We start from the raw sequence: 25,964 nt of genomic DNA on the forward strand, positions 1-25,964 counted from the left end.
TGAAAGGTATTAATGTTGTTTCAATTAGGCTAATCACTGTAACAGCAGTTTTCTAAAAATTGCAGTGATGGTGGCTTCAAGGCATGCAGCGTGAGCAAGGACACCTCTCCTTCCCCATCCAGACTTCAGGCTGTGTCTCCAAATCCTGTGCCTGCTCCGAGCAGAGCCAGTTTAGCTCCACCCTCTGAGCAGTCCAGCCCTTATTTATATGAAGTCTGTGGTCCAACTGGCTTCAGATGGTGTGTGTTATGTGCGTGTGCCTGCCTCCTGAGTGTGTGAGACGAGCTGGGATCATGAGCCAGGGTTGTTCCAAGTGGTTTTAATCAGCAGCCCATTAGAGGAGAACGGAAAACTTCAAACAGGGTAAGAACCAAGTAAGTAAACCTAACTTTGAACTTGCAATCTGGACAAAACAAATGCAAATTAAAATCTTCATAGTCTGTCAGTTTTCAGATAAATTATCACTTTTAGAGAGAAAGCTGTGCCTTCTAACAGGAAGAAGGAAATTTAAAAGGACTGGAACGAAGGAAACTGTAAAAACAAAGCGGGAATTGAGAATGCAAGAGAGAAAAAACAGCAAACGATTGTTCACAAAGTTGGTACACTCTCTTACTTTTTTCAGCTGTGGACAGGACATGTTAAGCTTTAACCTTTTGCTTTCTTGAATATTATTATCTGGCTGAGTAAGTAGTTCCTTTTGCAAAGGGGGTGAAGATTTCTGCTCCTCACCTGTCTGCTGGCAGGTTTGTTTTCCTGAGAGGATGGTGTGCAAGAGCTCTCCACAGCTCCTTGCAGGATGCCCCATGGTGTGCTGCTTTTTGCTGCTGCTCACTTGCTGTTTTTCCACAGGTTGTTCCAGTAACTCCATGGGAAGGTGTTCCCCAAACCTCTGCTTCTCTGGAACTTGTGACTTCTTGCCTGGCACCAGGAAAACGCTCAGCAGCAGAAATGGGAAAATTCATGCTAGTTTTGGGTAAAGTGTGCCTCTGACGTTTTTTACCCTGGCAAGACGTGGCTGCTTGGACTGCATCGGCAATGTGGCAAAGGGCAGAGTGAGGTGGGCAAAGAGGCCATGGTGTGTGGGCAAGTCCCCAGATGCCGCAGGCTTTGTCGCCCTCGTCCCTTCCTTCTGGCCTTAGTGGTGGCCCTCTGTCTGTTCTGCCAGACCCTGACTCCTCTCATGACCAGCAGCATCCTTTCGGCAGTTGTTAATGGGATTGCACCCAACAAACTGGCTAAAACACAGCGAGGAAGATACAAGGAGGTCTCCCCAAGCACCATTCACTGCTTCCTCCCTGGCAGCACTTCAGAGACAGTGAAAAAGGTAAGTCAGCTGGGGCAGAGTGCTGAGCAATAATTAGCAAAGCGAGGGATAGCAAGTCTGGCAGGATCATCTGAGTCCAGCTAAAATTAGCCGAAGCTTGGAAGTCTGGGATCTGTATACAAACAAATGGGTGATCTAATGACAGCAGCATATGCACAAGCACATTCCCATTACCAGCTCCTCAGTCTGCTGTTATTAACACAGGAATCCTGAAATCTTCAACTGAAATGTGGCATTGCTCTGTGACTCCAAGAAGATTTCAGTTTGCTGCACAGACCATGCTTTATTTTGGCTTTGGGAATTGGTTTAGAGGCTTTACAGTACAGGCACGTAAATCAGGAGCCAGTGGGGTTTCGTGGAAGTGACTGAGGCTGTTAATTGGCACAGGGACTGCAGCTGCCCTGTATTAAAGTTATCTGCTTGTCAGCTCTCAACTTTACTGGGATTCTTCTGAGAAGCTGAATTTAACTGCATTTGAGAAATAAAAGTTAAATTCAGCATCTCAAATGCAAAACTGCATTTGAGAAATAAAAAAAATATTTTCAAATCACACTGTATACTTTGGAATCTCTGTCCCACAAATTTTACTTTGTTCATAGGTCACCTGACTTCATGTTTATTTTGTATAGGGTTCCTAGGATGGGTGTTAAAACCTAACAAATGGAGACGCTGTTATTTTTGTTGGAAAATGTAGTTTGTTAAATGGTCTCCAGACTGAGGTAGTTATTTTTACTCTGGAATCTGTGATCAGCACTAGCACAAATGTTTCAGGTTTCCTTCAGTCCTATAGAGGAGCTGCTAACAGTGCAGCAGATAGCACACGTTGAAATTATAATTATGCTAACATTTTCTCTAGAACTTCAGCAGAATTGTAAAAGATTTGTGACCTCACAAATTATGGACAGCAACCACATAAAGCAGTTCAAATAAAAAAAAATTTAAAAAAAGTACCAGGCTGCTTCTTTGATTAGACAGAGTTCATAGTCTAAAAGGTCAGCAATATTGATTTTAGGAGAGCAGCTGTAAAGTGCATCTTTTGCAACAATCAAAAACACATATGGGGAATAACTGTGGCATGAGCTCTTTAACCTTAACTCTTAAAATACTGGGTGTTTTTCTTACACCACATGGTGCATTTGTCATAATTTTATATTTTAATGACCTTTTAGTACACTAGGTACCCAGATTCAGATCTGATCTGCAATATGGCATAATTACAACTTAAATGGAAATAAGCACAGCTGACATGTGGGTTGCATTGTGTTACATCTATAGAAACAGTCCATTCCTTTTTACTCATTGCTGTTGTAATGGCAAAGAACATTTCATACCTTGGGACATTTTATACCTTTCATACTCAATGTCTGCAAGAATTGGTGAAATAATGGCAAAGTATTTGTTAGTATGCTGCTTGGCTGAAAATCTCTATAGTGTCCTCTTCTGCAAATTGCCTGAGAAAAAATACAGATTGACATCCACCTTGGTGTGCTGGCCAATTGAAATGAGAAGAAAGCTTTTGTTTTTACAACATGCTGTATTTACTCCTCTCCAGCATAAGTGGTTGAATGTGACTATGACATGCACATGCTGGACCTGTAGTACAGATGTGTTTATATTAACCCTTACAGATATGTTTTCCAGGGCCGTGCTACCTTAACACATTCCTTTTCAAGTTCTTGAGACCACCCATAGCTGGCTCCCTGTTTGTCTTGAATTTTTCCTCTAGAGCATGATGAACAAAATGTCTTGCACATGTTGGGATGTTGCTCTAAGTTGCTCTCTGTTTCCCAACTTTCTCTGCTGGTTGTGTGGGCTTAATAATAATCTCAGAGAACAGAAAAGACAAACCTCACCAAATATCTCTACCACTTTGCTCTGAAAGTGTGTTCTTGAGCTGTGTGTTTTCATCCACTGCTTATTCAAATAGCTGAACTGTTATCTGGCTTGATTTTATTGGGCACTCAGTAACATCTAAGACAGATGTCACTGCTGAAACTTTACACTGTTTTATTTTACAGTCACGTGCCCACTGACTGAGCTAGTTTGGAAACAACTTTTCATTAAAGCTCTGGTTAAAATCTTCATGTGTGAACCTGGAAAAATACCTTAAAATATAGTTATTCACGTCTGTAATTAACTATTCATACATGTTATTCTTATTCATACAATTATTCTTATTCAGTAAATAGTCCAGCAAGAAAATTTAAATGCATTAAAAAGAATCTATTACACAGTTAAACAGTGACTTAAAGAAAACACTGCAGCATGTCTTCTGAGATCAAAGTTCATTAATAAATTTTAAGGAAAATAAGACCCTGCTGGAGATAGTATTTTTTAGGTAGCACAAAGTGTTTAGGGGTTTTGAGTGATAGCATGTCACACTGTAGATTCTCTTCTGTGTAGGGGCTGGTTTTGTTCTTGCTTCCTTCAGAAAAACATCCAGTACTGTGAACCTGTTGTGAGAATTTGGTTCTGATTGTTATTACAGGGGAAAAATGCCCTTCCAAAATGTAATAATTTCTTCATTCAGAGTATGCATAGAACTAAGTGCCTCAAAAATCCCCCACAAAACCAAACCAAACAAAAAAACCCTGGCATCTTGTATGAGCCATATGTTGGAAGCAAAGGAAGAGATCTTAGCAAAAGTCCAGCTTTGCCAGTTTCTGATATCTGATGATTTCTGATATCAACTTTCACCTCATTTTGGAGAGTTACAGACAAGTATGGAAGAAGCATGGGGATGGACATTGTCAATTACATCTGTAAATGTGTGATCCAGGATGCTCTAAGATGGAGCCCTTCCTGTTGGGCACATAATGCAAAGCTGTCTTTTTAAAATTGCAAAAATGCAGATTTCATTCATAGCCAGGAAAACCAGGCAGAGCTCATAGTACTCCTCTCTCTGGTATCACATAGTTTTAAAAGCTGACTGAGATCTTGTCCTGAAGCTTTAAATTCACAGAAACAGAGGTCAACATTTTCTAGTACAAAATTAAGTGTTAATATCTGAAGCATGAAAATTAGAAGGCTTATTTCTGATTCTCCAGCATTAAAGGCAGTAGAGAGTGATATCACATCCAGCAGAAAGCTGTCTGCAGGTTTAGCAGGGCAGGAATGATGAAATATTTATGAATATATATAGTAGGGAGAAGAGCTGGTGCTGTAGCATCAAAACTGGAATAGCTATCAAAAACAACAACAACAAAAAACCCCATACAAGCCCTCTGTGTGGTTTTCCTGGCACTGTATTGTGCCAGAAATACTTTTGGTGCCAGCCAGCTCTAATACTGTTACACTTATCTTAAGTAATTTAACTCTGCTTCTTGGCCAGTTTTGAGAAGAGCTCATTATCTTGTTAAGCTGTGCTTCTACTCACAGAATTAATTCAGCCAGAGGCAATTTAGATGTCTCTGCACACAAGTAATTTTGCCCAGGTAGATGGTGTACCTCTGCTAGGTAGAAGGAATTTAGACTGTTCTGCTTTTAGGAGGGCAGATACCTGGTGTTGAGTTGCCTTTCCAGTCAGAGAAGACCCAAAAACACTTTTCCTTTTTTTCTTCAAAGGTCCAATTCCCAAGCCATTAAGCTTTACATCCTGGCTCAAATTGTGAGCCTGGTTCACCATACTGGCAATGGGAATTTCTGCTTGGTCCTGGAAAGCAAGATTCTTTCTTTTCCTTATTTCTTCCACAGATGGAGAAAAAGGAGGAGGAAATTATTAATCACCTTTTATAGTTATTACTCCTGTGATAGGCACTTTTTTGGGCATACTAGCTTTCCAGCCATTGTGAATGTATTTAAACAAAAAACAAACAAACAAAAAAATTCCCATTTTAAACTGGCTTCTGAAGGAGATTATTTCATGGATACTCATCAGACTTTTGCTTCATATCCCCTGGCTATTTAGGCCAGCTGAGAACAAGAAAACAGAGAAGATACACAGCTGATTATGTGAGAACTTGATGAGTGGGTTAGGCTGGCATCCAAATAAATTAAATACCACAGGTGTGTCAAAAAAAAAGCTGCCTTCCTTTCAAGGCCCTGAACCTGCCACTTATGTTTTGTGTAAAAGACATATCTCAAAGAGGAGCTATACTGAAGTGAGGAAACAGCAAGGATAAGAAAAGGCTTTTTATGGCTTCATTTTGAACAAACAGGATAGGATATCATTTCCTTGGAGTGGACAGTATGAAAGATTCAAGATAATGATAGCCTGATGTGGCCATATCTAAAAGATACTGTGTAGAAAAAGAAGGGGAAAAAAAGGGAAACATCATGGTTTTAGTCTTAACCAACGTCTAGAGGAAGATCCAGTTGAACATCTTGCGTAGGTTACTGGGCCAAGCATCTATATTTGAAAATTAACAGTGAAATTACTGAAAAGCTGAGAAAATGTTACTAGAACATTAGAACATTGGACACCCAGAGTGGAGTTATCCTCTCTTTACATGAGTGCTCCACTCTGTCAGAGGCAAAAAGCTGGACTTCACAGTCAATGGAAATCAGACTGTGTCTAATGCAAAATTCATCATGAAGTAATGCAGACATTAAAAACAATTCTAGTGAATTTCATCCTCTAAAGACACATCTCTATTGTTATTTTTTTAATGGAATATGCCCGCTCCAGACAGAATAAGCAGACAACAAAGGAGATAGGAGCTGAGTCTGTTATGGAAGAAGGGAAAGGAAGCAGATGGAGGAGAGTAGGGAACTACAGCTGCAAAGTAACAGTAACCTCAGAAAGTACAGAACAGATTGTGTACAGAGATGGTTGAATTTGTGCAAGGGAAGAGAAAGGGAGATGAGAATGGAAGTGGAAATAAGAGAAGACAAAGCTAATGAGAACTTTTGAAATGTAAATATCTGAAAAAGGAGAATTGAAGCTAGATGATAGAATGAGAAAAGATGATTTTTGCTATTATGCAGAATGGAGTGTGGTGAGAGATCTGAATAGAAAAGATTGCATTATGCATAATAGGGTTTGATCCACTTTCAAGGTTTGATACATTTTTAAATAAATTTAACTTAAAAGCTATTTTTTAGAATAAGTAGGGGAATGAGAACTTTTCAGAAAAGAACAAAGAACTTTGCTAGTATGAAACCTGTTGCAACTAGAAAGCAATCAACATAGGAGGGTATGGTATCTGATCTCCTTGGAATGATACCACATTCACATTGCCCCTATGAATGCAGGACATTTGTTTTCCCCTTTTATAATGTAAAATGAAATGGCACTAAGGAAACAACTATTTTTACTGAGCAGATAGCTAGAGATATTCTGCTGATAAAGGGCAAGGCTATTGTGGTAGCAGTCAGGAAAAACGGGGCAGGGTGGAGGCTTTGCAGGAAGGGAACTTTGAGAAGGACACATGAGGAGCAAATGGAGGCAGAATCTCACTCCAATACTTTGCTGCAACTTCCTCCAAAATGAGGTGTTTTGGTAAGTGGTAGGATTGGCTCCATTGTCTGTTCTCAAGACAGGGCTGTTGGTACCATGTACTACATGCAGGCATAAAGCAAAAAGCATTTTGATAAAATAGCTCTGCACTTACTGCTCAGAGTGTCGGTGATGACTGTGCAAATAACTCCAGTGTTGCTCTTGGATTTATAATATCATCAGAAGACAGCCATCAAAGTAATGCCAATAATCTAATTGCTTGTTCTGTATTTATCCAACAAACAATTCAAAGCAGAATTACATTCCAGCCATTTCATTCTACAACCCAGTCCTTTCTGATTAGGAAATTCAATGGAACATAATGCGAACACATTTGAATATCCTCCAGAAAGTGAAACAGGAAATTAACTTCTGTCTTACTTCTTGATACAGCAGCTATGCACACTTTTAAATATAATGGTAGTATGATCAACTTACTATTTCTATGAACTCCTATGGAAACACAAAAAGGAATTTAGAAGTCACATTTGGAGCTAATAAACATCTTAAACATCTGCATAGTCCCATAAATGAGTGGCTTGGGGCATTAGAACCACATGCTAAGTTTTTATTATCACTCTTCTTATTGATGCTGTTCAATAATAGTGCAGTATTTTCTGGAGTGCCATTCATGTATTTTTTGTAATGTTGTTCTGCTAGGTGGTATTTAGTAGCAAAAGTAGATGCTGACTTCCTTTGCTAGTTAAATGGGAATTTAGGCTGTTCACTGCCTGTGAATATTGCTAATGGTGCTGGCCTTGTTTTTATAAGGCCGGTTTTCCTTTGTGGTATTTTTGTTGCACTCTGCTTTCATGCAAAGCCTTTTGGTTTGCACAGTGGCTCATACACCTCTTTTGCACCTGCTCAGTACCTGCAGGAAGTAGTGGGGTTAAAGTAAGCTGCAGTCAAGTTATTTGAAGCTACTGGACCAAGTCTCTGACAGTCTTGGCTAGCTCACTGTGAGAAGTGGCTGCTTGTAATCCACACAAGCTAATGTGGGGCTAATGACACCAGAACTGGGTAGCTGAAAAGATGATTCAGAGTTTTTGAGTTCTTTCCTGAGAGAAGCTTAGGCTGACATGAGTAGGGCCATTATGTTAGGATAGAGAATTTTGTTTCTGCAGTTGAAGTGATGGTCAGTGAAATTCTATGGCAACAGTTCAAACTGTATATTTGCTTCTTTTCCAGGCATAGACAATGCATCAATATTTATGGAATTATGTAATATTCTTGGAATTTGAAAGAGCTGCCAAGGAACTGTTTTGCTCTCTTCAACTTGAAATATCTTCACTATTTTCTTCTTGGCCAAAACAAAAACAGTAATTATACATCATAAGATTCAGTTACTGACCAAATTCTAGATTTTTGGAACAACCCAGAAATTCTGTACAGTAGAGGAAAGCTTCAGAGACTAGTAGAATCAATTATATCCTTATACATTCATAACCTAGAATTGGATATACCAATTTCAAGGGAAATGTCAAAACATTTTCTTTTTAATAGAGAACTTCACAGCTCCCTGGAAGTTGCAGACAAACTGAACTAAGAATTGTAACTCTGAAAATGGATGTCTATTTTCAGTTCCAAAAGGATGTATACATAATTCTTCAGCTTTTATATTATATAAACTGGGCCTTTTATCTTGTTTGTTAAGACATCAAAGGAGTATACATTTGATACAATTTTAAAAAAATCTTTAATAAATTTTAATGGAGCTCAATTTGTTTTCTTTTGTGTTTTTCATGTTATTCAGTAAAGTGAAAACAAAATTACAAAATTCATTTTTATGCATTTTTTTTTATTTACTTTACAGCCCATTCTGGTTTGTTTGGACCAGTTGTTAAAAGGCTGTGGATCATCTGTGTAACAGCCAATTGCCCTAAAATGAGGTCAGTGACTCAGCTGAGTGCAATATTTTGCAAGCTGTAAGAGCACATATATCATGTCAAAGCTGACATAGGTCTCATCCAAAATCACATGGGAAATCTCAGCCTTGCTGTAAAGCCTCATTAATTTCTGTGGAGACAAACACACCATTTTCTAGGTATGACATGGGCTGCAGATGTTCTTACCAATCCCTTTCATGTAGGATATGTTGAATCTGTAATAAACTGACCTCCTAACAAATAGTCTGAGTCTTCAAACTGAGGAAGAGCTAAAAAAATTGTTGGGACATGGGAACATTTGACCGTTTACCTTATTCTCAAATTTTTAAAATGTTATGCATCCATTTTTTTGTGTGTGAGTCTGTTGTGCATTAAAATCATAGGAATGCCAAAAAAATCAGAACCATAAAACATGGAAATATGTGAACAGCTTATTTTCATCTATTGTACGCTGCTTCTCTTGTACTAACTCTCTGCCCAGACCTCATTTTTATGATTGAGAAACATTTTATGAAAACCAGCAGACTCTTCAAATATATAAACATGACTGTTATTGGTATAATATTGGAAATTCTGAAAAACATCTAGTAGTAACTAGATCAGCATGTCCAGAAATGCAAGGCATCCTGTATAAAGCTTTGGAAAAAAGTATGGAATCATTTGCTACAAGCATGCACTTGGCCAGATTTTAAAAAAAAATTCTGTGTAGCTGACAACCCACCCTACACTGCATGGGCTTGGCAAACAAACAGAAGACACGTGGCATGTATAACCTGGACTGCAAATAGCTATGAAAGGACAGGGCAGAGAAAATAAATCTGGCAACACTAAGCATGGATCTCAAGCAAGCACCCTAAAAGGTGTGGAGATACATCATATTATTAAATAGTACCAGATTAGACATCAGGTCAAGCTGTTAAATTTAGGCTGCTGAATTGCTTCTATGTCACACGCCGTTGCGGCTTTTCGGGAGCATTAGAACCACATAAAAGTGGATAAAAGCGCCGGTACCCAGTGCCCGTACCCGGTACCCAGCACCGATACCCAGTGCCGGTACCCAGCGCCCGGGCGGTGGGCGGGGGGCCGGGGCCCAGGTGGGTGTGTGTCCCTGCTCGGTCCCTCCCAGCACTGCGGCAGCAGGCTCCGGACTGCAGCTGCCCCAGCGGCATTTGCTTGTCTCCGGAGTGTCCCAAGAAGAGCCCCTGGAGGAGCCGGTGCTGTGCTCTGTCTGTGAGGGCTGTCGAAGCCCTCTGATCCCCCAGCCCGGGGACGGCGCCTGGTGGGAGCCGGAGGCTGTGTGGGCCCCGTGGAGCCGCTCCGGGCCATTGCCTTTGTGTTTTGTGGAAATGACCCAGGTCACTGCCACTGCCTGAACTTCCTCTTTTTCTTTTTCTTTTTCTTTTTTTTGTCCCTCTCCTATGCTGCTATCAGTGTTCTGTTGAATATTTGTCACTGCCACTGCCTGAGCGTTGTCAGCACTGTAGCCCTTCCCCAGAGACCTGAGGAAGATGTCTTCCTCGTCAAGGCTGAAGCTGAGGGGGGATCTTCCCCGGCACATCCCGCTGCAGGCGGGCGGGCTGAACCCCTGGGGACCCCTCGGGGCTGGTTGGTCCCTGTCCCCTGTGCCTCGTCCCTCGGGCCCAGAGGGCACCGAGGCCAAGCAAGGCCTGTTGCAGCAGATGTGCCAGTGGGAGAGCCCTGGGATGCTGGCCCTGGAGTACTGGCCTCAGGGGAACGGAGCCATTGCTGGGTGCTTGAGGCAGGACCTCTTAAGGTTTGAAACAAAATACTTGAGGTGACACTGCGGGAGGCTTTGCTTCCATGCAGGAAGGTGTGTTTTCCTGGCATAATAGAAGCGCCAGGAATCGTTAGCGAGGAGCGGGCACACAAAGTGACGCCACATTCAAGGCAGGACCCTCAGCCCAGGCGGCGCGGGGACGGGCGGCAGCGGGAGAAGGCACAATCGCCAGCAAAAATGGAACTGGAGCAGAGACTGTCCGGTCTGCAGCCCCTGTGTACTCCCCACGTGTCCTCAGTTCACCCCTGCAGCACACGTGGGATGGAAAATGGAATTTTCTTGCAAAATAAAGCAAGAGGAGTCTCTGTCTTCTGGGTTTCTTCCACGATGCAAGTGAAATAAAAAGTAGGAAGTGTTTGGCTGGAATGCCTGGAAGAGAAGAGAGAGAGCACAAGAGGGGGGCTGGGACAAGGGCTGGATTTAGGAACAGGGAGGGAGGGAAATGGAGAGGAAGGGCTGCCAGCAGCTGCTGGCGCTGCGAGAGAACAGGAAATAGAGAAGATAAGAGGAGAGGAAGGAGGGGCAAAGGGAGAAGGGGACAAGAGTGACATTGCTGTGGTGGGCAAGGGCCATCTGAGAACACTGTTTTAAAAATTCTGGGATGTCAGGAACGCTGTCAAACAGGTGACCTAACACAGTTCCGATGACTTCACCCTCTGCTATGTGTGCTTACTCTGGCCAGCAAGTGATCAGCCTTTACTTGAATATCTCAGTTTCTAAATTAGTTTTGGGTTGCACATTTAGCAAGTATATGTGGAAGACTGATAGTGTTGTATTGAGATTTTTTCAGGGTCCCTTCATCAATAATTCTGACGCTTTCCATGGGCAATGACTGCTCTGAAGCAAAAGAACATTTGCTGTTGGAAGCAAAGGGCTCTGGAATAGTTTGTGCTCTTTACTGCTGCAGAATAGCTTACTCTTCAGCCAAGCACAATGTAAAACTGCATCTCACACTCAAGGGATGCACTGCTGAGCAGAGTGACTTTAGCATTAGATCCCAGGCCTATAAACAACTGGACACATCTTGAATGAAATTTATTTGTATAAAAGCATCTGTCTCTTTTCAGTCTAGTCTACTGTGCAAAAAATGTGGTGACTTGTTTGTGTAGTACTTCCTATCTCCAGTGATAAGCTTACTAAAATTAGGAGTTATGAAATAACTTAACTTTTAAACTGCTGACAACTGTCAGGTTGAAATTCACAAACTTGCACAGAAGTAATTTAATGACCTGAATTTAATCCCTGCTGGTACGTTTCAATGCTAAAGACAAATATATTTCACCAAAACAAAGTCTTGGTTTTTAATGGTGTTTTTATTCCCACATTGAGCAACCTATTTTTATGCTTTGTTTTATTGGGGTTTGAACAGCAAGGTTTTTGGGTGGGGGGGGGGCTACTAGGGTGGCTTCTGTGAGAAGCTGCCAGGAGCTTCCCCATCCCCCATGTCCCACACAGTCAGTGCCAGCAGGTTCCAAGACAGAACTGCCACTGGCCAAGGTTGATCCCATCAATGATGGTGGTAGCAACTCTGGAATAACAGATTTAAAAAGGGGAAAAAAGTGATTGTGCAACCCAGAGAGAGGAGTGAGGATGCATGAGTGGAGTAACTCTGCAGACACCAGGTCAGTGAAGGAAGAGGGGGAGGAAGTGCTTCAGGCATCAGAGCAGAGAGTTACCTCTAGAATGTGATGAAGACCGTGGTGAGGCAGGCTGTCCCCTGCAGTCCACAGAGGTCTGCAGTGGAGTAGAGATCCACCAGCAGGCCACGGAGAACCCATGCTGGAGCAGTCTGTTCCTGAAGGACTGGGCCCACTTGAAGAGCCCCACGCTGGAACAGTTTGAAGAATTGAAGCCTGTAGGAAGAACTCATGTTGGAGAAGTTCATGAAGGACTGTCTCCAATGGGAGGCACCCCACACTGAAGCAGGGGAGGAGTGTGAGGAGTCCTCCCACTGAGGAGGAAGGAGCAGCAAAGACAAAGACAAAGTGTGATGAACTGACCAAGTCCCCAGTCTCAGCTCCCCTTTTTCCACTGAGGGAGAGGTAGAGAATTTGGGAGGGAAGTTGAACCTGGGAAGAAGGGAGGGGTGGGGGAAAGGTGTATTGATTCTATTTCTGATTATCTCACTCTAATTCCATTTATTATCAAACAAATCAGTTTCCCCAAGATGCATCTGTTTTTTCCTGTGACAGTAATCAATCAATGATCTCTCCCTATTTTCATCTCTACCCACAAGACTTTCAGCGTATTTTTCCCTCTGTCCAGTTGGAAAGGGGAATGGTAGGGTGGCTTTGGTGGGCACATGGCTTCCAGACAGGGTTAGCCCTCCACATTTATTTAAGACATAAAATATCCCCCTTACCCAAAGATCTGATGGCAACAGCCCAGTGATTTGCCCTTTTCAGAAATGAATGTTATGTTTGTGTGTTTGGGGTGTCTCTTTTCCTTTTTTTTTTTTTTCTTTCAAGAAGCTCATACCCCAGGGTAGATCTAGAGGAAGGCTTTTCTCTAGATGCCATTGTCCCTAGGCACTATATGGGAAGACAGTAAGTGGTAGGTAATCTAAGTGTTCCTTGAGATTCATTGGGGACATCAGATGCCTTTCCACTTTCTCTTATATACAAGTCTCTCTGCCAGTCCTCCTATGGGCTAGATGGTGTTGGACTAATAAGTCAATAAAGGACTGACAAGGTTACATTTAACTTTCTAGAGCACAGTAATCTCCAGTTCTCTTTAGGATTCCTGTGTCTGATTTTACCCCAGTACTCTTATTTTTCTTAATAATGTTGCATAGCAAAACTCAGATGTCTGCACTTACATCTGCACAGGACCCACATTCCTTGGAACAATTCACATGGGACCTCCCAAGGCCTCTCTGTTCAGGTGACCACAGCCACAGTCAAAGACAGATAGCAATTGCTGTTACTAGCTCACCAGAGAAGCTCAGATTTCAGGAAAGTTGTTTCCACAAAGGGAAGAACATTTTTTAAAGATCCTTGAGTCCTAACCAGGGCTAGCTTTTAAAACTTTATAGTATCGGTTCAAAATGAAGATAGAAAAAATCTCCAGACAAAATGGAATTTGTGGTCTGAAGTCCCTGATATAAAGCGAATTCTTAATTATACTAGAACTATTCTCACTGTTGCCACAGTAAGTTACTAGCTGCATTTTGTGAAAAGCAGCAACTGTATTTTGTACTGCTGAGGAATGTCCTATCTCACCATCATTGTCTTTGCACTGTGTTTGCTCTAGATCGATGCCTCCATTCTCCAGTACTTTGGAAGCCACACGAGAAGAGCAATTCTGTATGCACCTCCTGCTCACCATGAAACTGATCGTCAGCTCTGTCAGCGCATCCTGGCAAAACACGGATATACAGTCACAGTCCTTGAAAACAGGGGACTCGTGGAAGAGCTGAGGCATGAGGGCCCTTATCACAGTAAGAATAATTGGACTTGGTTAATATGTTAATTAATAAATGTGATCACTAAATGTAGAATTGATCCAGTGTTCTTCAACAAACAGAAAGCATAAAAGCTCTGATAAAAGTAATGATAAAAGCCAAATTCTAGCCCTTCTCAGATGTGTGGATATTTTCCCACAGGTGATTCTTCCATTAGCTACATCCCTCTGTAAAAAATGCAGCAGAGTAGTTCATCATAGTCTTGACAACTAAATCAGATCAGTTTGGTTCCTGATGACTTCTCATAACAGCTTCATCAATATAACTGAGGGGTTTTCAATAGAATGTTTCATTACAAAACACATACCTACTACATTTTCTACCTTATCCTTTTCTCTCCTAAAGAAAACTTGTTTATGTGAAGGTTTTTTCTTCTAGTATATGTTTTGATTGTTCTGTAAATTTGTTAAAGAACACAATATAGAACAAATACATTTTGCACTTAATGCTGAATCTGGGACAGATTACTGTTGGTTCTTAGTTCCTCTTGAAATTTGATCCACACTTCAAACAGTCTACTGAAGAATCCTGATCTCTTGCACAAAGGACTGTAGCTTTATTGTGTAGAGTTACACTGTGCTTGATAGAGAAGCTTGGGCACCAGTTAGATGTGTGATGACCATGTCTGAGTATTCTTGGACATCTCAGAGGTATGAACTGAAGCTGTGATGCCAATCTGGTCTTGGAAGTCAATTCAGGAAGTGCAAGGCTCTGAAAAAAGTACACAGGCTACTATTCTGCCAGAAGAAAAATGGTGTAGTTGGATATTTCTTGTGCTAAAGGGGTATTCTTTGCATCATTCAGGCTTGCAATATGCTTCTGGAGCTACCAGAGAGCTCAGGTTTGCTTTGAGTTTTAACCAAACCAGATGATTTCGTAGATAATAAACTACAGTTACTTAGCATGCTTGAGATTACTCAAAATTCCATCACTAATTTCAAGTTTCTCTAAGAAACTTTCTTGAAAATGAGGTACATGGGGTTTTCTTTGGCAGGCTGTACCAAGAAGTAGTAAATTAATTGTCTTATCTCACTCTTACTTCAATCTAGTTTTGTAGTCACCCTTTAGCCACTCCTTGCCTAGAGTACATCTCAGAGCGACAAGACACACCGTGTCTTGCAGGCTTTGCTAATGTCAGATGGGCTGCAGAGAAAAGTTGGTATCTCTGTGGACCACGTGCACCATGTCTGTGAGACACTTTTGTTTCAAATGGCCAAGGAAGTGGGCATGCCAAATTCAGTTGCAACTTATTAAAAAAAAAAAGAAGAAAAAAAAAATGTACTAGATTTTCCTACAGTGCTGAATTCAGATTGAAGTTCTCCTGTACAGTTTTTACACTTCAAATATTGCCTCTGCAGAAATGAGCTTAACTGTGGATATTTATACTTTACAGGCTAGAATCAGTACTTCCTGTAGTGTTTTTCCAGTAATAATAATAAAAAAAAATAATAAAAAGGTCAGGTATTTTCCAGAAACATCCCACAGCTTCCAGCAGATGTTGGATTATGTAAAAAAGTCAAATGCTTGCCAACTTAAGGCAAAGAGTAAGATTCTACTGACATTTCATGGCAGCATAAATCTGCCTTTAACTATTCTCTGTTAAGTGTCTAGCTTTAAGGTTATGTTTTAAAAAAAAGAAATAAGTAATAGAGCATGTCTACATACCAAACCAATAATCTTTTCTTTCAGCTAAGCAAATTACATTCAGAGTTAATTTTCTTCCCTAGTAGATGGTGGGGTTTACTCTTCTGGATGGGATAGAACTCCTTATTTTGGAGAAGGGTATTTTGAGCTATGCTTTGGTGTAATATTTTTCTAAAATTTTATTAAAAATATGCTCCTTTAGGCCTCAATTAAAATATATATAGATAATGAACTGAGAAACACAGAGTATGAGTGCTGTGAAAAATCTAAAAAAATAGTAATTTCTTATTACTTGGTATTTCTTAGCAGCTCTATCAGGTGCTTTTATTTGTGTGCAGTCTTTCTTACTCATGTATCTTTCAAAGCTCACTCTAAATTTGAAAGGATTTTTTTGTTTTGAATGGCTGAGAGCCAAGACTCTAGCTAAGTCATATATGGAAAAAAATTCACCACAAAACATTCCTAACTTTTTTTTTGTGCTGGCCTGCTAAGAATTTTTGGACCAGTTCTGCTGCTGTTTGAAACCCAAATGTGACGGCTTTGCTCACTGATCTTCCAGAAAGATCCTCAACACCTGGACTGTTCTGTTGCAGTCAGAGAGAAACATCAGGGGAATAGTTTTCTTCAGTGGAAATTTTTCACTTCTTATAAACCAACCAAAACCATTTTGAGTTTTGGTAACTGGAAAGCAGTTGGCTAAAAAGAAAAAACTTTTTTTTTTTTTTAATCATGGCAAAGAGACTGTGGTTTATGGGTTTGCTATCAAAAATCCATACAGATGTGTTTTGCAGTAAAACATAAACTATTCAAACCCCTAATTTTTCACTGAAAAATAGCTTTGTCAGTGAATTCTCAAGCAGCTTTGCTTGAACAAAAAGTAGTTGTGCTTTCACCATTCCTTAGCAATTAAACCCACATGGAGGGAAAATTCCATGGACTGATGATACCTGTGCCTGTTCTGAGCTCTTTGAGACTTCCTTTTGCAGCAGCCTAAATGAGCCAGTTTGCTGTAAATTTAACGTCTCTTTGTCTGCTGCCGGGATGGAGATAGAGAGGTGGAACTGCATTAGAACTGTGTTAGTAGCAGATGATGGAATAGTCATATTTTGCAGAGTAATTTTTGGAATTACTACCTTGAGAAATCTGTTTTGTCATGGTCAGTGTCTCCAGTAAATATCTGTGGTAAATCTGTTTTGAAGTAAGCAGTTCAGAGGAAATTGCTGGTGAGCAAACAGCTCATCATAACAGCTGATAAGAAAGGTACCAGGTTGTATTGGCCAGCACATCTACAAATGGCACATTTGTTTGGTCTTCCAGGTAGTGTGATTGGTCTTCCTTCCTCTCCTCTGGAACAAGATAAGCCTTTGCCACACCTTGGAGGGGGTTGAAATTGGTGTCACAATCTCATGGAAAATAATAAAAGGATCAGAAGGAGGACTGAGAAAGCCCTACACTTCCAGGCTTTCTCAGGGGAGATTTGCCATACTGAGCTGTACAAGCCTCTGGGCTTCCTTGCCTCACCCCAGGACAGAGCTGTGTTGCTCTATCAGAGATGAGTGGGATGAGCCACCTGGCTTCAGAGCCCCCTTAGATCCTCCCAGCGTGGCAAATACCAGAGAAGAACTTGCCAAATATTTTCCAGTGTCTTCTGCCTTCTTCCCTGTTCTTCCAGTCTGAGAAGCTCTCATCTCTGTTACCACAGTAAAGATTAACAGGATATGTGTGTCCCTATGTCTCTGTGCTACCCTGCCAACATTTTCACAACATACTTTAAAAGGAAGGTTTTATCTCAGAAATTTGTTTCTCTAGTAGCCATTTCTGCCCTCCAAAAATAATATTTTCTAGTTACTGCCTGCTGCCTGAATCTTTCCTGAGTTCCATACTTTGCCTAGATGACGTCTTCAAAGATAAATAAACCACTTTTATCTTTCCTTACAGAGCCATCAGTTTTTCTGTCCTTTGCTGGATGTGCCTGCCTCATTACTCTTTGGTGACCCTCCCTTAATAGGCATTTCCTTCATTTCTCAATTCTTCACCTTTACTAATAGTTATGCAAATCTCAGCAAACTTCAGGCTCCAAGAAATGTGTGCAGTTGTATGTTACAAATCTGACTGGCCAATTTTAATTCATTCAGCAATAACATGCAAAATTCTGTCATTATCACTAGCTCTTGGAGTGGAAAAGATTGTGCATATGCTCAGTGGTAGCCCATCAGTTTGGCCATGGAAAAAAGCACAGGTATTCAGGCTTCTGACAAACTGAGTGCAGCATAACATTACATGCTCCCTGCTGCTTTAGAGTGTTAGTAATTTGGTGGAAGCTCTTGCAATTGCAATGAGGGACTTTAAAAAAGTCATCATAAACCATTTACATAGTATTGCTTTTACATGATCATTTCCTGTTTTTAAAATACTGCAGTTAAGTATTTAAAATTTACTATTGCCTCTTTTTGCAGTTTGAATGACTTCCATTGAAGATTAAATTTTAGCCATGCCATTAGAAAGATTGCTACAGTACAAATATTGATGTGGGTTGGGATTTTTTTGTATGATTTATTGTTCTATAAGATAAGTATTGAAACCATCTTAGCTTTGTTCAATATTTAGCTTTTCTGTCAACTTCCATGGAAATCAACACCATTTTCATATCCTATTCATTTTCCTGACATTTTTAAGTAGGGATCATATACTACATAGACACTTAAATTTACATATATTGCAAAGAGAATTAGATCTGTAGTTATTTCTTATTTTCTGACATTGTCAATATACACTGGATTATGTCCTTTTTTCTGCCATTTTAAGAGCATGCTATGTTTAAATACTTGGCTGTGTAAACTAAGCCCTAGTTCCAGCAACTAACTATGAGGATGATCTAGCTTTTTGCAGATGTGGGAGTGGTGCTTGGGTGGAGCTGTACCAACAACAGGAAGGGATGATTGAGACAACAGACCCATGGGAGCAAATCTGAGCAAATCTTGGCCTTTCTCTTTATGTGCTTGGGTCAAGAGATCTGTCTGGTATTTAAAGTGGCACTACTATGTATTACAGCAAGGAGTAAATACTCCCTCACTGATAGAGCCACACGAATATATCCAGGTATAACTCATTTTGCTGTAAAATGGTGGTTTGGGAATTGTATTATTATGGAACATAAGGCCTCTGCTGCCCCTCTTTTAGCTCTCTGTAGACAGTTTATTTGCTTCTTTGTACACAGTGGTGGTCATTCCCTGTGGTAAAAGCTGGTGTTGGGGACTGTCAGGGAACATGAGGCTGCAGGAGCAAGCACGGGTGTTGATGTGGAGTGATGCAAAGTTTTCTGTCTCTCTATATATTGTATGACTGAAAAAGTGGCTGGGGGGTACAGATGAAGGAAAATTCTCATTTGATTTTCCCCAAAAGCAATTTTTGAAGTCAGTCTTTGTCAGTTTTTCATTTTGATTTGCTGTGTATCCTTTGGAAAAAAAATTACTTTTTAAAGAAAATTTACATTTTTCATGGAAGAAAATTACTCAGTTCACTTTGTGTCGCAGTTCAAGTTACAAGGCCAGAAAATGCTGCCACATCAGTTACAGATGGAGAAAACTAGGCTAGAAACTGTATGAGTCACTGTCAGAACTAGGATGAAATGCATCCTCTTTGCTGTATATCTTTATGTTATTCCTTTAGCATATTGTATCACCTCTCACTGTTTTCCTCACTCTTCATACTTTTGACCAGAGGCTAAGTAGGAAAAGTATCAGCTTAATTGCTGACATCTGGCCAGCAGCAAGCACTTGCAGAAGTGCTCCTTAGTAAGCGCAGCCAGTAACAGTTTCCTCAGAGCTGCTAATTAGTCTCGAGAATAAACTGCAGCCATGGGTTTGAGAGGCCCCCAGGGCCATGGCTGGTGACTGTCAGACATTAGTTTTTCATTTTCCAAGACATACCATATCAGCAAAATTAGTGAAAATGAGAGAAGGTGCTGGAGACAGGAGGACACAGTGATGCTCTTTCTTCAGTGAGTGTGAAGGCTGGTATGTTTGGGTGAACAGAGGTGCTTGTTAACACAAAGTGTTAATGAATTCTGCTGCCAAGGAAAAAAGAACAATCTGTTCATCATGCCTGTAGTAATCAGGGCATGATGTACTACAACAAAATTGTTATTAGGAAATCTGTTTTGGGAGTAAAGCTAGTGAAGTAATCAAATGGATTCCCTGGAGCTGTGGAGCATTCAATCTTTGATATCTTGAAATATTAGGTAAAGAGATTTTATTGGGTGTAGTGAGTCCCCTGGTGGGGCAACAAGATGGTCTCACAGACTTCTTGGAATATATGACTAGCCTTGAGAAAATCAGGCAGACAAAAAACTGAAGAGGGAAAATGATGATTTCTAAAGAAGATGGAGAGATTTCAGGTGTGAATCAGCTGTGGTGACTCAGAGCTTGGAGGAACAAACAGTATGTAGTTTAGAGCATCTTCTTAAAGTGCAAAATATTCTCAAACCCACCAAAATTTATGAGAATATATTCCTGATGGGAGTGGGGAAAAGGGCAGGGAGCAAAAATCAGTCATGCTTAGATAATAGCCTGCTGAACTTTGAGAAAGTAGAAAGCAAATAGTGTATTGTGAAACACACATGTTTTTCATGGGATGGCATGTAAAATAAGTACTAAGAGAACCAAATTTTCTCCCTTAGTGAATATTTTTCTGTGGAGTCAGAAATACATCAACAAGAGTAGGAAACATTAATTTTAACCTTTTTTCTTTTTTCCTTTTTTAAAATTTTTCAGAATACAGTTAGGAGGAGCCCCTGCTTGCTGTTTATTTCAGCCTCAGACAAGTTTCCATGAAATCCAACTAACTTTAGCAAACAATTATAAAGACTAAAGGCCCCAAGGAAAATTTCTTGTGTGTTCTGTAAACATCTGGTTGCCATTTTCAATTACAGGGACCAACCCACTGAAGGAAGCAGTTTAGTTTTTTTGGAACAGAAATGGGACACTGGGGTTTTTGTTCTTTTTCATAGTGGAGAGTAAAGGAAATGTCAGGAATAGAGAGGTCACTAGATGCTCAGCTTTTATAAATACAAAAGTCTCTGAGAAAATTAAAGTAAATTGAAATCAGGTTCTGAAAGTGTAAACAACCCTGTGGAGGTAAGGTTAAATAAGCAGGACTGGAGATCCTAGCATGCCAGCAAAAGCACAAGATCATTCTATCATAAGTAAGTAATTTAAAATACTGTGCAAAATAATAATGGTGAAGTTAGCCACAGAAGTATTTTGTGGGTTACCATACAAATACATGTGTACATTCAAATCTAGCAGATGTAACTTTCCAAAATCCTTTTGGTTAACTGTTGGTACAAATATATAACCAACAGTGTACAAAACTGGTTGGTTTCCTAATGCAAAATATATGTCATGTGAGTACGGAGCTAAGTTTTGACAAATAAAGCACACATTTTAGAAACACTTCTTTGTATGTTGTTAAACAAGGAGCTTCCTAAACAAACTAAATCAGTAGAAATGTGATCCTCAGAGCATACTGAGTTACAAGCATGTAACAGATTTAATCTGCTTCCATAACATGGAAGTTCATTTAGTTTTGGGGAGGAAATGCATTCCAGAAACATACATTATCTCGATCACTTTTTAGTTTTGCTTTTAGCAATTAATCTAATGCCACACACATCATTGGTTTCAGTACAAGACATAAGATTCTGACACACACAACTGAATTCTGCTCTCTAATGTGATGCTGTGGTTTCATGTTAGAAGATCTAAATGCATCATATATTTTTCTGAACAATATGTATTCTTCTTCCTAATTACTAGCAGAACATGTTCATGCTTTGTAGAAGAGCACATAAATGATTTCTTTGTATTACTAAAATAAACCCTCTGTAAGATTGTACTGAATCCTCTGTTTCAAATGCACTCTTTTTATTTAGAAAGTGAAATTCTTTATTTGTTTATAACAAAAGTATAAGGACATAGAGCTCTGCCAGGTAAAACCAAAATATAGCATTTAGTCCTAAATGTACCAAATATATCTTTCTCTGAATGTTCTATTTACTTTTTAAACAGAACATACAGTCCAGTGAAGAGTGGTATTTAAGGGGCTGACTTAGAGATTACAATAATTAAAATGATACATGCTGATTACACAGTGAGCTAAAATTAAAACTTTACTGGAATAAATTATGTCATGTTAACAGAATCTGAAAAACACCAGTGTCCAGGAAGATCCACATGTTTGCCAAAGGAAAGCAGCAATGTGCACAGCTACTGAAATTAAATAAATACAAGGGATTTAGGCATCAGTATAGCTGCTTTGTAATATGCTAGCAATGTGCAAATCCTGTAAAAAGCTTTGAGGTAATTTTTTATAACTGTAGTGTGTCAGATAAGAAGGTAACAGCATACAACTGCTTTTTAAAGTATTTTTAAAATGCTTCCCTTTAAGAAATGAATCCTGGCTCTGATAGGGTTCAAGCAGCAACTCTGGTTTATAAATACATATGTCTGTTCCTAAATGTCAGATAATTGTCTGCTAATATAGGTGCTGGGAGAATGTCAGTCAGTCTAGCCAGAAGCCTGTCACCGTCCTGCCAGAGCACTCTCTGTAAGGGATTGCTGGTCAGGACTGCTCAGTGATTTGGCTGCTGGCAGCTGTGGACCCTTTTTGATGCAGTCACTGGCTCTGAGCCCTGGTCAGCTGTGAGAAGTGTGCTGCTGCCTTTCATCACTGTGCTCCCATTTTAGGTAGAGGCATTATATACCACTGAAACAAAAACACTATTTTTTTTTTTAACTTTGGCTACCACGACTTTTATTGGTTCAGGCAGCAAAAAGCTTATACACTGTGTAGGCCTTCATTGTAATTTGCAGCCAGCCCACGCCATTCCTAGGTTCAGATTCCAACTTTCTCCAGCTGCATCCACTTTCAGCTGACAGCTCTTTTGAATGCTGCATCCCAAAGCCACTCCAGACATCAAAAAAGTGCAGTAGCCACCCACGGTTTAGAACATGTTTCTGAAAATTTCACACAATGTATTGTTGTTATGCTGGCTTATCTTGCATCAAAAGGGAACATTTTCTTCATGATTATTCTACCCTTCTGATGTTCACTGTACTCCCTTAGAGTTGATTTTTTAATGTAATATTGAATATTTTATTACTCAACCCCTGAGGTTGTCCATTTAGAGGTAATCCTAGTTTGCACAGATGTCAAAGAGAATAGAGGCTCCTCTGACATTCTCAGAAATTGAAACTATTTTTCAGTTTCAAGTTAATTATGAGATCCTTTGGATTTCCGGAAAAAAAAATTCATACAGAGAATTATTACTAAAAGTGGCACCCTACCTTTGATGAAAGAAGAAAAATGCTCATATCATGACTTTCTATCTTTTTGGCAGGCATGTTTCCTTACAAAACAATGCCAATTTTTCAAAACAGAAAGGCAAAATATTGAAGGGATTTGAGCACATTTAGCTGGTAGCAGGATTAAAAAAATATAGTCTTAACATATTTCCTTAAAGGTGCTTCACATAAATAAAATACAGTCCTCTGCTGATAGAGGGAAGCACAGAGGAGCTGAGTGCCATGCATTTTAGAAAGTTTGAAGCAAATTGTTCAAGTCATAGTGTTTCTATAACAAGATTATTGTTGTAATGACTTTGTTTCTGACATTCGTGGTAATGCTTTCAAAAATAAAAATTTAGCTATAAAAAGGATTTTCAGTTTTAATTTATAGCAACTACTAAAACTGTATATATATAGAGAGCTTACAGAGTGTTCTGTGTTTGTAAATGCAAGATGAATCTGGCAGAACCACAGTTGTTTTAGATCTGAGAGAATACAGCTCAGTTGATCTGTTTATTGAAGGATTTTTGGTGTAAAATGGAGAAATAAGACAAGATCATTTTTGTTTATTTGGAAGAAAACCAGTTCACTACATTTTTTTTTCTGCAATAGGCAAAATAGAAAACATATCACCATACCAAAATACTGTTCAACAGGCTGATAGACAAAATAAAAATAAGATATAGCTATTTTGGAGCAAATCGAGAAGCATTTTTCTGTCTAAATGGGAATTAGGCATTTAAATATTTTTTCCCATTTGGCTTTAGCAAGTGCATAAAAAAACCTCTCTCACTTCAGGTTTCACAGCCACAGTGAGGCCAAGTATCAGTGGAGCCTGTCTAGAAGTCATTCTTCGACAAAAAATAATTGAGGTAATTTTCTATAAAGATGAGGCTGAAGTTATGGACTTTACATAAATACAGCTTGACATGTTAGCCCTATTTTCCCTTGGAATGTAGTGTTAGGGCTTTAAAAAAAGCTCTAAGGGTACAAGTGAAGATATGTGAAGTAGGAGAAAGCATCAGGTTTTCTTCCTTTATCCAACACATATGATTTACAATTTATTTTTTTTCAAATCTAACAATATGAGGATATCTGTTGATCTTCAAAAGTGAGGTCTGTCCCTACATTTCTTTAAAATGTTTGCAGAGATAATTTTAAGGTCTCCTTTAGTGTCCATGTTTTATGGATGCTCTACATGGCAGTCCATATATCTGTCATGGACTTCCACTACCCCATGGCATGCCAGGTGAGTAGAAGTGAAAGGCAGCATGGTGTGATACATAAAAAACAGTATCTGTGAAGTGCAGCTGGAAACCCTTACATTAGGCATGACTTAATTATTGTATCACTGTCTTCTGCAGTTTTGTCTAACTCATAAATAAAATGGGTCAATTCCCTGGTTCTAAGGACAAGTGATGCAGTATGGCTCATGTCCATGTATCTAAACTGTTTTCCCTGACTGAGGGTGGCCTGCTTCTCGCTGAGTTTTAGGAACTGTCACTGGCTTAGGCTGTCTCCTGGGACGTTGCATGGCCACCCAGGGAGAGGAAAACAAACATAGTAGATGATTGCAGGCCAGTGGTTGAGCTTGTGTCCTGATACTGTTTATTTAACCATTGCCTTTATTCCCAAGCTTCTTTTTTTTCAGTATTGTTTTGTGTCTCCTGGATATTACAGAACCTGGCACATTAACAAAGATAAGTATAGGTGCCTGAGTGCTCTAACTGCAGTGATCAAGGTCTGCGATTTGGATCTTAAAATATGGGGTTTTGTTTCTTGCATATGTGATCAAACATCATTATTTTAACATTATAATTGGCATTCTCATTCATTGTAATTAGAATGAGACAGGACATTAAGACAAATGAACCCATTTACTCCTTAGCTGCTTATCCTGAGGCTGCTATGTATCCACAGAAGGGAAGAGGCTGTTTCCTCAGCTCTATCTCTGTTTCTACCTTTTAAGGTCAATGATGAATTCTCATTAGTGCCATCATTCAGAGGGCTTCTCAGCTCAGGTACCTAATGTTCTGTTGCAAAGAGTGGAAGTGGTAGAAATGTTCAGGTGAAATACAGGATGGAAAGTAATCACAAGCTGGCAATTTGGTTTCCTTGGGAAGAGCTCCTCCTCCCTAGGAACTACATCCAAATTGAATCTTCTTTCTTTCCACCAGCTCTTTCTGTTTGTTGCATGTTCCTTTTTAAAAGCCCAGACTTTTCCTTATAAAAGTAGGATCTGCAGGTTTTGCAGTAGTCTAGTGGGGAGGGCACCTCAGTACCACTTGTTAAGTTCTATGTACACACTCATCCAAGTTAGGATGTGCTTCCAAAAGGTCCCCAAGGTGCTTTGGGGCTCCTGTTCGGCACTGTGGTGGAGCCTCCCCAGGGACATCTTGGGGGTACCAGGGCAGGGGCTTGTGTCTCTGAGAGGGTTACTGGGGTTACCCCACCAAGCATTGTGCCACTGTGCTCCTTTGTGTGTGTGTGCATGTGCATAAGAGAGAAGAGTATTTTGTGGGCAGATCCCCTTCCTGCAATGTCCCTGTGAGCAGCTGGAGCAGGGTGCTATTGGAATTCTCCCACCTGCTGCAGTTCCTCTGGGTTCCATTGTGTAGCCTGGTCCCTGCATGTCTCAGCTGCATGATCCTTCTTCCCACATGCACATTCTCTCCTTCCAGTTTTCACCTGGTTCTTCATGCCAGTCTACTCTCAGTAGCCTGTCTCTAATATTTCTCAACCTGTCATCTGTCTTTTTTGTCAGGCAGTTTCCTTCTCTACCTTCACAGAAGGTAAGAAAACACCTACACAGATGGATTTAGCTGAGCTTTGGTGGATCTGTGACATCTGTGCTTTAATTAGGTACCAAGTACTTCCATCCCACTGAAGGTTAGGTCTAAGTCCCACAATGTGTGGTGAGAAACATATATAGCAGCTTATACCAGACTGTCGTGTTTAGGTTGTGTATTAAATACATATAAAGTAAGAATTCCAGCATTGGGGAGCAGTTGGGGTTGTAAGTTATTTTTGCTTGCATACAAGAAGAGCATGCGATATTGGATTATT

General features: G+C 40.0%; 1 protein-coding gene across 1 annotated transcript in view; it reads left to right on the top strand.

Moving 5' to 3' along the window:
- Positions 1 to 245: 245 nt before the first annotated feature.
- The window catches only part of CPED1 (cadherin like and PC-esterase domain containing 1), a 143,770-nt gene continuing 118,051 nt past the window's right edge, over positions 246 to 25,964 (top strand). The window contains exons 1-3 of the mRNA XM_071423728.1: positions 246 to 363; positions 850 to 1,324; positions 13,698 to 13,884. Coding sequence (XP_071279829.1) covers positions 1,073 to 1,324; positions 13,698 to 13,884 — 439 coding nt within the window. The 5' untranslated portion in view covers positions 246 to 363; positions 850 to 1,072. The remainder of the gene's footprint in view (positions 364 to 849; positions 1,325 to 13,697; positions 13,885 to 25,964) is intronic.

The sequence above is a fragment of the Agelaius tricolor genome, unplaced genomic scaffold (genome assembly GCF_023055355.1).
Source record: "Agelaius tricolor isolate 1412-34295 unplaced genomic scaffold, bAgeTri1.0.p SCAF_3, whole genome shotgun sequence".
Classification (NCBI taxonomy): domain Eukaryota; kingdom Metazoa; phylum Chordata; class Aves; order Passeriformes; family Icteridae; genus Agelaius; species Agelaius tricolor.